The sequence below is a fragment of the Pseudophryne corroboree genome, chromosome 8, assembly GCF_028390025.1.
Source record: "Pseudophryne corroboree isolate aPseCor3 chromosome 8, aPseCor3.hap2, whole genome shotgun sequence".
Classification (NCBI taxonomy): domain Eukaryota; kingdom Metazoa; phylum Chordata; class Amphibia; order Anura; family Myobatrachidae; genus Pseudophryne; species Pseudophryne corroboree.
The window spans coordinates 192,624,456-192,637,070 of record NC_086451.1 but is presented as its reverse complement, the minus strand read 5'-3'; the positions used below and the strand labels follow the sequence as shown (position 1 = coordinate 192,637,070).

Genomic DNA, 12,615 nt, shown 5'->3' with positions numbered 1-12,615 from the left:
TCCGTCAGGACCTGAAGCTTTCCTGGGTTTGGCCCGTTTGAACAGTGCCTCCACCTCTTCTTGGGCGACTTGCAGTGCCTGGAGTTGGCCATTGTAGAGGTGATTGATTGGGTTGCAGAGGACTTCTTTTTCGAACCTGCAATAAAACTGGTTCAGCTCGTCTGCTAGGTCTTGGTGCATGGTGGTGGACTTTGATGTTTTCTTGTAGTTGCTTATGGATTGCATCCCTTTCCATACAGATAAGGGGTCATTGGTGGAGAGATTGTTTGTCAGCTTGTCCGAGAACCACTTTTTTGCTAGCCTGATTTCTTTAGTCAGAGTTCCTAGTTCGGTTGTATAGTGCTCTGTCACCGCTGTTAAAGGCCTCCTCCTTTTTGGCCCGACGAAGTTGACTGCGCTGGGCGTTGTACCAGGGCTTGTTGTTGTTGTAAATGCAGTAAGTATTGGTGGGCACACACATGTCCTCACAGTAGCTGATGTGACAGTGTCAGGTTGTTCAGGTCAGTTCTCGAGGCTTCAAAGATCCCCCATTCCATGCAGTCAAAGCAGGTCTGGAGCTTTATGTTAGCCTCGTTGGTCCATTTCTTCACAGTCTTCATGACAGGCTTAACCTCTCAGCTTCTGTGTATAGGTAGGGAGTAGGTGGACGAGGCAGTGGTCAGATAGTCTGAGTGCAGCACGCGGGATAGAACGGAAGGCAGACTTGAGGGTAGTGGAGCAGCGGTCAAGGGTGTGCCCTTCCCTAGTGAAACACATGACTTGTTGTTTGTACTTAGGTAGCTCCTTGCTCAGGTTAGTTCTGTTGAAGTCGCCCAGCACTATAAGCAGAGTCTGGGTGTTTTTGTTCTATGTCGGATATGCATACGGCCAGATGGTGCAGGGCTTCATTTGCGCAGGCGAGGGGGGGGGGGGGTGTACACTCCCACAAGGACAATTGAGGCAATAGAATATTATAGAAGGGGTTGCAGTTGATACTTAGCTTCTCCAGGTGAGGGCTACATGATTTGCCTAGGATTGTTGCATTGTAGCATCATCTGTTCTTGGTGTAGAAATAGATGCCACGACCCTTCATTTTTCTTGAGAGAACCTTTAATCGGTAGGCCCTGAAGAGACCGAAGCCCGGCAGAGACATCGAGTTGTCCGCAATATGGTCATGCAGCCACGTCTCCGTAAGGCAGAGGACGGACGACCCTGTAATGCCTAACCCTGTGCTGCCCAGAAGGAGGGACAGTTCATCAAACTTGTTTGCTAGTGAGCGCACATTCGAGAGCAGGATCGTGGGAAGTGCAGACTGGTGCCTTTGTCGCCGCCACCTCACTAGGGCATCCCTGCCACACAGGGTAGCGAGGGCTGCATCACTGTCACACAGGGCACCGACTGGCCTGAACGTGGGGTAAGCACCATAGAAGCACTCCAACTTAGGAGGGCTTCCTTGCTGTATTTGGTCACCGGTGGGGGTAGACAAGGGCAGGGGAAAACAAGGGGAAACAGGTATTTTGGCTGAGCTGCATAGCTCCGAGGCAGCCATCTGCGACGCCATCTTGGATTGTAACCACTGTAGTTATGCCCTTGCTGCATGTGGTCTGCAGACAGGCCCCCTCCTCTCTTAAACCGCCCCTTAACCAAATTACTTCTCAATACAATAATCCACATAATTTTTATGGAGATGGTGAATTGCACTAATTTACCTGACTCTGAAAAGCTTAGCTATTCGGAGCCTTATGCAAGTCATGAATGCCATCCGCACATGGCTTAGCCATTGTATCCCAGGAATGTTTATTGTTATACTACTTATGTTGTTTACAAGTGATTGTTTTATTTGACAGCAACTGTTTCCATCCACTTCCAGATTTCCCCTTCTGTATCTTGCTGTCTTGTCTGTTTTTAAATTCATTTTCAGAGTATCAACCTTAGGTTGTATTATTCATCTAAAAACAAAGACAGATGTACTAAGCAGTGAGAAGAGTGGAGAAGTTGCCCATGGAAATCAATTAGCTGCTCTGTATTATTTTATAGTATGCAAATTATACATGTTACTTCAATGCTGATTAGTTGCCATGTGCAACTTCTCCACTGGCTCACTTCTCCACTCTTTTCACTGCTTAGAGTACATCTCCCCATTAAGGTGTGTACACACGGTGCAATGTTTTCTTAGATTTTGACTATATAGTCAAAATTGTAAGAAAAGTTAGCACATAGAGCACCGTGTGTACACAGCTTGAGATACCGATGAGTGCTCCTGTGGGATCTGTAACACAAGAAAAAATAGACTGAAGGCAAGGCAATTTTTAATATATTGTGTACATACTAGTTTCTAGTATAGTCAAAATTGTATATAGTCAAAATTGGTGGTTTTGGGCTCCGGGGAGTTCAAGGGAACTCGCAGTCAAAATCGGCACTTAGTCAATATCTCACAGTGTGTATGTATCTTTAGTTTGAAATACTTACCTGTGACTACCATTAACTGGTTACTTTTTCTTCTCCCCTGAATTTATAATTAATCTGTGATGGCAGGTACTATCCAATCCGTAACTGGGTAACTGAAGTCCTATATTTAAAAGTATGTGAGGCTAGTGTGGTCTTTGCCTACCCCCTTTTTCAAGTGAATTAATAGTGTAAGCTATCACTTTACAATTCACTCTTTTCTAAGCCACTGTCTCTGCAATTAATAAATATATCTGAAGGACATTGCTTATCTCTGTGATATGTAATGACAATAAATGTATAATGTTAATGTGATGGTCGACGAACCTTGTTGGCCCCATAGCAACATTTTGAAGGGGCCTCTTCTAGAGAGACACCCATCTCCACCCCAGTTGTCAATTTTATGCACCATAGTAGTGCCCTAGCAGTGGAGCAAGTAGAGAAAATCTTAGTGCTACTGTGTGTCAGACTTGAAAACGGGTCAAACGGTGACCCTAGGTAGAATGGTGGTAGGGGGTACGAAGGAACCTGCTACTAATGTCTTAATGGTGCACCATACCGCGCCATACTGACATACTTTCATCACTGTGCTCTAGTTAATTTATTGGCCCAAAGTAGTTCTCTAGTTCGGTGGTTCTCAAACTTGGTCTGCAGGATGTCACACGGTTCACATTGTCCATGTCAACCAGCAGCTGCACTGTGTATCACCAACTGTCACATTTTAAAAATGTACAGGTGACCTGCAAAACATAAACCGTGTGAGGTCCTGAAGACAGAGTTTGAGAACCTGCGCTCTAGTTAATTTTGTGAACCATAGTGGTGCCCTTCAGTAGTACATGCCCCATAGTTGAGCCCCAGTTCATATTATGCCACATTGCAGCTCCCCAAATTAACAATGTGCAGCATTGTACTGAGGACAGTACACACGCCGCAGTGTCCCCTGTTCACTGTATGTCTCACAGTGTTTAGCAGGCAATCCCGGGAACCTATTAGACAACTTTATGACCTTTGTACACTTGAGTCAAGCCCAAGAAGTGGGCCCCCTAAGCCTCCGAGTTTCATACCAATGACACATTCTGCACGCATTAGAGATATACCCATGGTTGATGTAAATTTCCTGAGGTTTCCATACTAAAGGTGAACTTCAAGTATATATAAAGATATAAGGTCCATGTGGCAAAAACACAGTTGAGACTGGACATTTGCAAGTACTTATACTGTATTTTGGGCTATCCCTGAGGTGAAACCAATTTGTTATTTTCTTTTCTTCCAGAGGAGCAGTCACAGATGCAAAACCTTGAGTTCAACCTTCATAATGTAAAAGAGCTGATGAGAGCAACTGTGATGCATCCCTGGGCACTGCGTTTTGGGGATAATAATTACTACTTCTGCAGTGTGGAACTTCTGCCAAGTGCTGGTGCCTACTTGAAGACAAGAGTACCCCCAGGAATTCAGACGTGGGCTGAGACAGATATCACACCTCACATCAAGCCTCTAGTGGAAAATTCAAATCTAACATTAAACCTTCAACTGATATGTAAGCATATTGGGAAACCAATCAGAGTTCCATTGGCCGTTTCAGCCTCTCACATCCCTTTCTTGCTTATTTATTTCAACCACACTTTTCATAACCGTGCCAAAGAGAAGACGGTAACTGAAGTTCCAGAGGCTGGTATGTCAGGCATACTGGTAAGGAAGCCACGTCAATCAGGGACTATTGGCATTAAGCTTCCAAAGATTCCCAACCAGAGTGGACAGTCTAAGAATCATTGCGCTCTACATCCTTTCTGGGTTAGCTTTCATCAGCTTGGATGGGATCACTGGATCATTGCTCCACATAGGTACAATCCTGGATACTGTAAGGGAGACTGCCCCAGACTGCTTCATTCAGGGTATAACTCTCCCAATCATGCCATTATTCAGAACTTCATTAATCTGGTGGTGGACTGGAATGTCCCACGTCCTTCTTGTGTCCCTTACTCCTACAGTCCAATCAGTGTTCTTATGATAGAACCAGGAGGAAGTATCCTTTATAAAGAATATGAAAATATGATGGCGGAGTCTTGCACCTGTCGATAAAGGAAAGGGATGTTTACCAGTCGCCAAGCCGGAAAAAAAATATCAAGCACTTTATAAAGCCACTTTAACTTAATCTACTTGGAAAAATGTATGTGTATATATATATGTGTGTGTGTGTTTGTGACATGAGCCAAGTTTATAGATGTGACTTATGAACAGGTCTTCCATGTGGTCATGTAAACTTATCCCTTTCTCACCCCAAACTGAAAATAAATTCTTTTTTCACTTTTTGTAATTCTATGTACAGATTTAAGTGACTCAAATGCACCTGATAATAAGAACTATGTAACTGAATTTACATAGGAAAAGTATGGTTTGTGTACTGAGCCTATTGGTGGTACTCCCAGTAATGGAAGTACAATCACATCTCTAAAGCCAGTACTACCCAAGATTCAGAGCTATAGGCGGGGTCTGGTAAATAGTCATTGGAAGTAATTTGGTTATTTAATTTAATATAACAAAACAAAAAAAACAAAGATTGTGATTTCTTCTGAAGACTATGAAAGCTTAAACTTTGTTTCCTACATAAGTAGAGGTAACCATGTGCTGGACAAGTATTCTGTAGGATCTAGTGCTATCAGAGGCATGTCATGGCATGATTTCTTAGTGAATTAACATGCTATATTGTAATGACTATCCTTCAACAAAATGATGACCTCTGTGAGTAGTCTCCAAACACACTTTAAGGCAAAAGAGCATTATATTTAGTCATTGATCAGGTCTATACCTGTGCTACACTCCTTTCTGCTAATTCATCAGAGGGGCACCCTAAATCCCTAATGTCCTGTTATTCATGACAACTACGGCAGTTTAAGGACTAGAAAGCTAAATGCAAAGTGGTGCACTGGGAGGTAAGGAAGTATGGTGTGTATAGGGAAAAGAGTTTGTGTTAAATAAAGTATAATTGAAAATATTTGTTTTTTTATTATGATCAGAAATTGCCTAAAATATAGATCAGATCAAAATGTTGGCAACTGGCATAGGAGTGATTTTGTGGCATTCTGGCCTGGGTTTTACACTGCCATCTTGTGCACAGAAGACACATCCTTTCTCCGAGCATCTCCTTACATAAAAATGACAATTGCTACAGTAGCACACCAAATAACCATAACTTCATGGTAGTTTGGTGTTGTACCAGGTTAATCATATGCCATTATTTGAGGTCATTTCTGCCTTAAGGGCCCACCTATCAAAAAATATTTGAAGCTATTTCCCTGAAAATAACCATATTTGAGGGTAAGCTGCAATTATTTAGTATCACCTGAATGTACATACGGTTATCTCCGATACCTGCTGCGATCCCTCCATTTCCGCTGGCAGCCATATCCCCCATAGGTTTCTATGGGGATGTGATGCTTATGGAAGACTGACCCTATGGATAAAACCCGCATATGCAGCCAGCAGTTTTCCCTGTACCCTCCTCGGAAATGGCTGCTGTGCATGTGCGGTCAGTGGGATTGCGCATGTGCAGTAGTCCCACAGGGACGAAGACCTTGTCCCTGTCGGTGCTCACTGATACATTTGCTTAGTACAATTCACACAGACCATACCGCTCTATTACACAGATAAAGCGCACACACAGCCCACACCGCTCTATTATCTGTGCAATAGAGTGAAGTGGGACGTGTGTTCACTGTATCTGTGCAGTAGAGTGAAGTGGGACGTGTGTTCACTGTATATGTGCAATAGAGAGGTGTGAGCCGTGTGCACGCTGTTTCTTGTGCAATAGAACAGTGTGCGCTGTATCTGTGCAATAGAGTAGCATGGGGCTGTATGTGCTTAATTTAAATACCCTAACCTTCACCCTCAAGCAACTTAAGCACTATTGGAGAAAGTGCACTAAATAAAGTTATTATTATTATTATTCCTAACACCAAACACTAAGGGGGGCATATATCATAGATTGCATATTGCGATCATACCAGATTTTACAGCTCAGGATCGTGTTGCAATATGTGATCTTATTATCGGGATGTATCATCCAACACCTACAGGGACGAGGGCTCCAAAAAAAGCCCATACCTGCAATGAGCCGAGCGGGGTGTCCTGGTGTCTGCGTATGCGCTGTAAGCCTCCCAGTGGCTGTGGGGGCCACTATCAGAACCGCAAAGCCTATGGGGGAAACCTATGGGGGATGCAGTTGCGGGCGGCAATGAAGGGATAGCAGCAGGTTTTGGGGAAACCTGCTGCGATCCCTCCTTCATACATTGCAGGGATACATAGCATTTGTGGCTAGCTGTCAGGTTCCGGGGATGGACTTACGTGGCCGGGTGCCGGGGGTTGCCGGTTCGGGTACTGAAGGTCCTGTGCTGGGGCGTGCTCTGGTCCCGGTCACCGAGGGAGGCGTCTGTGGCCAGGGTGAGCCAGGATGGGAGAGTGGCTGCTCTGTCGGGAGCTGGGGGCCAGCTCTGCATAGCAGCATCCAGACAAGTGTCTGCAGTTCCAGGCGCTGCCATGTTGGAGACCAAATAAGGTCCCTAGCCCTCCAATCATGCTGTTGCAGGCACTCCTGACCCAATCCCTGCTCCTCTGCTCTCTTAAAAGGGGTTGGTGGTCAATGGAGCTTCTCCAGTACTATATGTTGCTGCTCTTTTGTAGTTTTTTGCTCTGTGCTCAGGTGCTTCTGTATTTCTCCCAGTCATTGCTGTAATTTCTTGGAGTGTCATTGCCCTCTCGTCCCTGTGCTTCACCTAGATCCGGCCATACTCCTAATCTTTGCGGGATCTGCAGCCGTCCGTTGTGGTTCAGCCGCATCTTGGAGAAGGTTAACCCCCGAGGTTTGGCTCTGCTGGGTACCTCAACCATAATTTGAAATCTTCCGCTCGAGTTCCTCACTTGCTCCAGTTACTCCCAGTCAAGGGTCCACAATCTACGTTTATGGCTCTGTAATCAGTTTCACATTGATTGCTCAGTTCCAGTGCAATCCAGCCGCCGCCATCTGTCCTCCTACAAAATCTTCACGGATAAAGTTCTCCGTCACAGTCCCGGTTCATGCGGAGGAACAATATCAGACCACCCCATCTCAATCTCCGAGAGGCATCCGCTGCTCCAACCCCAGTCATCTTGCCTGACACTATTCCAAGGCCAGTTAGCACTGGCCCAATGAATCCGGCTAGTGATCAAGCCACCGGAGTGGATTCCTCAGCTGATATCTTGCCCCGTTTGGAGAGGCAGGAGACCACGCAAATGCAGCTGGTACAGTTCATGCAGAATATGTCTGCACGCCTGGACACCCTCTATGCTGCCATCACAGCTCCCAGCGGGCCAGCTGCAGCAGTTCTGCCTCCTACAGAATCTCCACCTGTGCCTATTTCCCGTTTTCATCTCCACCAAGCAAGTTCGATGGAACTCCAAAGCTCTACTACGGATTCTTGAATCAATGCGAGATCCATTTCGAATTGCAAGTGGCTAACTTCCTATCTCCAAGGACTCGGGTCCCTTATATTATCTCGTTGTCTGGTCAGGCACTATAGTGGGCATCTCCTCTGTGGGAAAAGTCTGATCCGCTTCTGTCGAATTATGCCAAATTAAATTCCACCTACAGAAGGATCTTTGACGAACCTGGTCGTATCACCTCAGAGTCCCAAGAGATTCTTTGACTTCGCCAGGGTAATCAGTCAGTCAATATGTAATCCAATTCCGTACTGAGTTCTGTCATCAGAACTCAATTGGAACGAGGAAGCCCTAATTGCAGTCTTTTGGAGCTTATCGGATAAGATCAAGGATGACCTAGCAACATGGGACTTGCCTGTCCATCTCGATTACCTAATTTCCCTGTGTAACAAGGTGGACCTCAGATACAAGGAACAAGCCTTGGAGAGAGGCAAATTTGATCGATTCAGGCCTTGGCCAGTTCCCAGTGTAAGGCCTCTGTCTCCTCCGGGTGAGGAACCGATGCAGATAAATCATTCCCGACTCTTCACTGAAGCGCGTCAAAGACGCCGACGAGAATCCATGTAAGTATTGCGGGTCTTCTGAGCATTTTGTCAAGTTCTGCACTCTTCGTCTGGGAAACTCCCGCTCCTAGCTTATGACGGAGAAGTTAAGATCGGACTTTCCATAGAATGAACTCGGCCTTTGATGGTGATTCTATCAGTTTCATTGGAAATCTATCCTCATACTATTCCTATTTCTGCCCTACTGGACTCCGAAGCAGTGAGAATATCATCACGGCCGACTTTGTTCACAGGTTCGACATCTTCACAATAAAGTTGTCTCGAGCAATATCTTTGACCGCGGTGGATGGTAGCCAAATTCCGGAGGGGAGCATACCCTGACCCACAGATCCATTAAAGTTTAATGTAGGTGCATTACACTCAGTGGAGATTTCTTTATTGGTGATTTCCCAAAGCCTCTCATATTGTTGTATTAGGATTTCAGTGGCTACAAAAGCACAATCCACAATTAAGCGGGTAATTCAGACTGGATTGCTGCAGCGGCAGCGATCGCAGTCTTAATTTCTGTGTGGAGTGCGCATGCGCACCCTGGAAGCCTAGTGAGATGCTACCAGCATCTCACTGGCTACAATCGCCTCTGCCTGATTGACAGGCAGAGGCGGTCATGGGGTGGGAGGGGGCAGGCCAACGGCATTAGAATGCCATTGGGGGGGTGGGCCGCGGGGGCTGCGTGACGTCACACGCAGCTGCTACGACCCGGGACGCGGCCAGTAAGCTCCCTGCCAGCGCGCAGGGAACTAATCATCAGGTACAAAAGCATCACCGCCATGAGATGCTTTTTGTACCTGTGGGGGAAGGGGGGGGGGGGGGGGGGGGGGAGTGTATGGCCTGACATGCGGGCAGACTAGCCCTGTGCCGAGTGTCCCCCCGCATGTCAGTGTAAGTGATCGTAGATGTGCTAAATTTAGCACATCTACGATCAACTCTGAATTACCCCCTTAATTGGGTGTCACTCAAGGTTTAGGCCTGGAGTTCTTTTTGCCTTAATAATTGCCTGCAGCATGCTTGACCCTGAATGCTTCAGTCAGCCTACCACGCATTCAAAGATGTTTTTAGTTAACCGGGAGCAGATACCCTGCCTCCCCATCGGGAATGGGATTGCCCGATTGACTTGCTGCCTGGTAAATCACCTCCTCTAGGGAGCATGCATCCACTATCCTTACCAGAGACTCAATCCATGTCTGAGTACATTTGCAATAATTTGGAAAAAGGCTTCATCAGACCTTCATTGCCAGCCGGAGCTGGCTTCTTTTTTGTTAAAAAGAAAAATGGTGGTTTGCAGCCCTGCATTGACTACAGAGGGTTGATTACAGAATGATTTAATCAGGTAAAAGGAGCTACAGTTTTCACCAAGTTGGATCTAAGGGGGATACATACAACTTGATCCGTATTCGAGCGGGGGATGAGTGAAGACTGCGTTCAACACATAGGACGGGCACTATGAATACTTAGTTATGCCCTTCGGTCTCTGTAATGACCCCCCCTGTCTTTCAACACTATGACAATGAAATTTTCAGAGATTTGCTCTACAAATGTCTAGTGGTATACTTGGATGACATTTTGATATATTCAGAGGATTTTGAGAGCTATCGAGTCCAAGTTAAAGATGTTCTCTTCAGAGTCGGGAGAAACCAACTATTCTGCAAACTGGAGAAGTGTTCGTTCAAGGTACCCTCCATCCCATTCCTAGGTTATGTTATTTCAGGTACGGAATTACAAATGGATCCAGAGAAAGTCCAAACCATCTGTGATTGGTCTATTCCCACTACACTCAAAGGCATCCAGCGCTTTTTAGGGTTTGCCAATTTCTATAGGAAATTCATGAAGAACTTTTCAGCTGTAGTAGCTCCGATTACCATGTTAACAAGAAAGGTGGCAGATCCCTCCCGTTGGTCTCCAGAGGTTAACACATCTTTTATTACCCTTAAGCAAGCTTTTATGACTGCTCCTTTTCTCCAGCAGCCTGATTTATCGCAGCCATTTATCATTGAGGTTGATGCATCCATGGAGGGTGTTGGAGCTGTGCTATCCCAATATTTTGAAGATCAAAAACTCCACCACTGTGGTTACTTTTCTCTGAAGTTCCTACCTGCAGAACGTAACTATTACATTAGGGAGCAGGAGTTGCTGGCTATAAAATTAGCTTTCGAGGAATGGAGATATTTATTGGAAGAAGCGTTGCATCCTGTTGTAGTGTTCACTGACCACAAAATCCTACTGTACCTCAAAATGGCCCAATGTTTCAACCCTCGCTAGGCCCACTGGCCAATGTTCTTTACAAGCTTTGATTTCAAGCTCGGTTATCGTCCAGGAGCTCTTAACAAGAAAGCCGACAATCTCTCGTTCCATAGATACTGAGGAAGTATCAGCTGATTGCAAGAAGAAAACATTTATAGATCCAACTTCTTTCATAGCGACTTAATTGTCCCCAGCTCCTCCTCCAAAGAAAATCTTTGTGACACCAGGACTGCGGAAAACGCTTCTTACCTGGGCCCATGCTTCTCTGTTCACTGGTCATGCTGGCATTCGCAAAACCCTCCGGCTAATTCAGCAGTCCTACTGGTGGCCAAATCTCAAGAATGATGTCCAAGACGTCATGGCCACTTGTCCGAAATATGGGCAAAATAAAATTCCCAGAGGGCATCCTGTGGTTCAGCTCCAACCACTCCCCATACTGACTCGCCCATGGACACACATTTCTATGGACTTTGTCACTGACCTTTTTCCATCTGAGGGATGCAACACTATCTGGGAGCTAGTGGATAGGTTTTAAAAAATGGCCCACTTTATTCCTCTTTCTAGTATTCCATCTGCTGCACAGCTCGCCAAATTATTCATAGCTGAGATATTTAAGCGACGTGGACTGCCAAAGGAATTTGTTTCTGATTGTGGTTCACAGTTCGTGGCAAAGTTCTGGAGATCCTTATGCACCTCTCTAGGTATTAAACTGTAGTTTCCATCAGCCTATCATCCACAAACCAACGGTCAGATGGAAAGAGTAAATCAGGATGTGGAAACCTTCCTGCAAATGTTGATATCTTCCTCCCAGGATGATTGGACGGTCTATTTACCGTGACCAGAATTCACGCACAATAATTGATATCATACCACTTCCGATTCAACTCCATTCTTCACTAATTATGGTTTCCATCCATGAATTCCAGCCTCTTTGTGCATCAGAAGTTCCTGCAGCAGATCATGCTTTACAACAGTTTATGGATATCTGGAAACAAGTTCATGTTGCACTTAGGAGGTCCTCTAAGCACTATCAGACATTTGCGGATAGGAAGCATAAAGAAGTTCCCAGCCTCAGACCCGGGATTGAGTGTGGATCTCTACATGAAACCTAAGCTGAAACTACCCACATATCTCAAGATCCCTAACGCTTTTCATCGTTTTCTACTGAAACCCTTGACTCTAAACTGGTTCTGTGCCTCACTCCCAAAGCCGGCCCAAGTTTTAACCCAACGTGGAGAGGAATTTGTAGTAGGAAGAATTCTTGATTCATGCAAGTGGTATGGCCGCCTTCAATATTTGATCGATTGGAAGGGATACGGTCCTGAGGAAAGAGCTTGGATTGTTACAGAAGATGTTCATGCTTCTAAACTGGTTCGTGCTTTTCTTACCAAGCATTCATCTAAAGCAAAGAGGTGGCCTGAGTCTACCCTCAAAAGGGAGGGGGGGGTACTGTCAGGTCTTGGGGATGGGCTTACGTGGTCAGGTTCTGGGGCGTGCTGGTTCGGGTGGTGGAGGTCCTGCGGCGGGGCGTGTTCGGGTCCTGGTCATGGAGGGAGGCATCTGTAGGCAGGATGGGAGAGTGGCTGCTATGTTGGGAGCTGGGGACCAGCACTGCATAGCGCCATCCAGACAAGTGGCTGCAGTTCCGGGCGCTGCCATATTGGAGACCAAAGAAGGCTCCTAGCCCTCCAATCATGCTGTTGCTGGCACTCCTGACCAATCCCTGCTCCTCTGCTCTCTTAAAAGGGGTTGGTTGGCAATGCAGGTTTGCCAGTGCTGTATGTTGCTACTCTTTGGTAGTTTCTTGCTCTGTGCTGCCAGAAGTGCTCAGGTGCTTCTGTATTTCTCCCAGTCCTTGCTGTAATTTCTCTGAGTGTCATTGCCCTCTGGTCCCTATACTTCACCTGGATCCGGCAAT

The 12,615-nt window shown here is 45.9% G+C and overlaps 1 protein-coding gene and 1 long non-coding RNA gene across 2 annotated transcripts in view; one reads left to right on the top strand and one right to left on the bottom strand.

Moving 5' to 3' along the window:
* Positions 1-4,738, top strand: part of BMP15 (bone morphogenetic protein 15) — a 99,771-nt gene extending 95,033 nt beyond the window's left edge. Inside the window, exon 2 of the mRNA XM_063937035.1 lies at positions 3,698-4,738. Within this exon, the coding sequence (XP_063793105.1) occupies positions 3,698-4,503 (806 nt within the window). The 3' untranslated portion in view covers positions 4,504-4,738. The remainder of the gene's footprint in view (positions 1-3,697) is intronic.
* Positions 2,272-12,615, bottom strand: part of LOC134948799 (uncharacterized) — a 110,936-nt gene continuing 100,592 nt past the window's right edge. The window contains exon 2 of the long non-coding RNA XR_010183025.1: positions 2,272-4,493. This is a non-coding gene — a long non-coding RNA (uncharacterized LOC134948799). The remainder of the gene's footprint in view (positions 4,494-12,615) is intronic.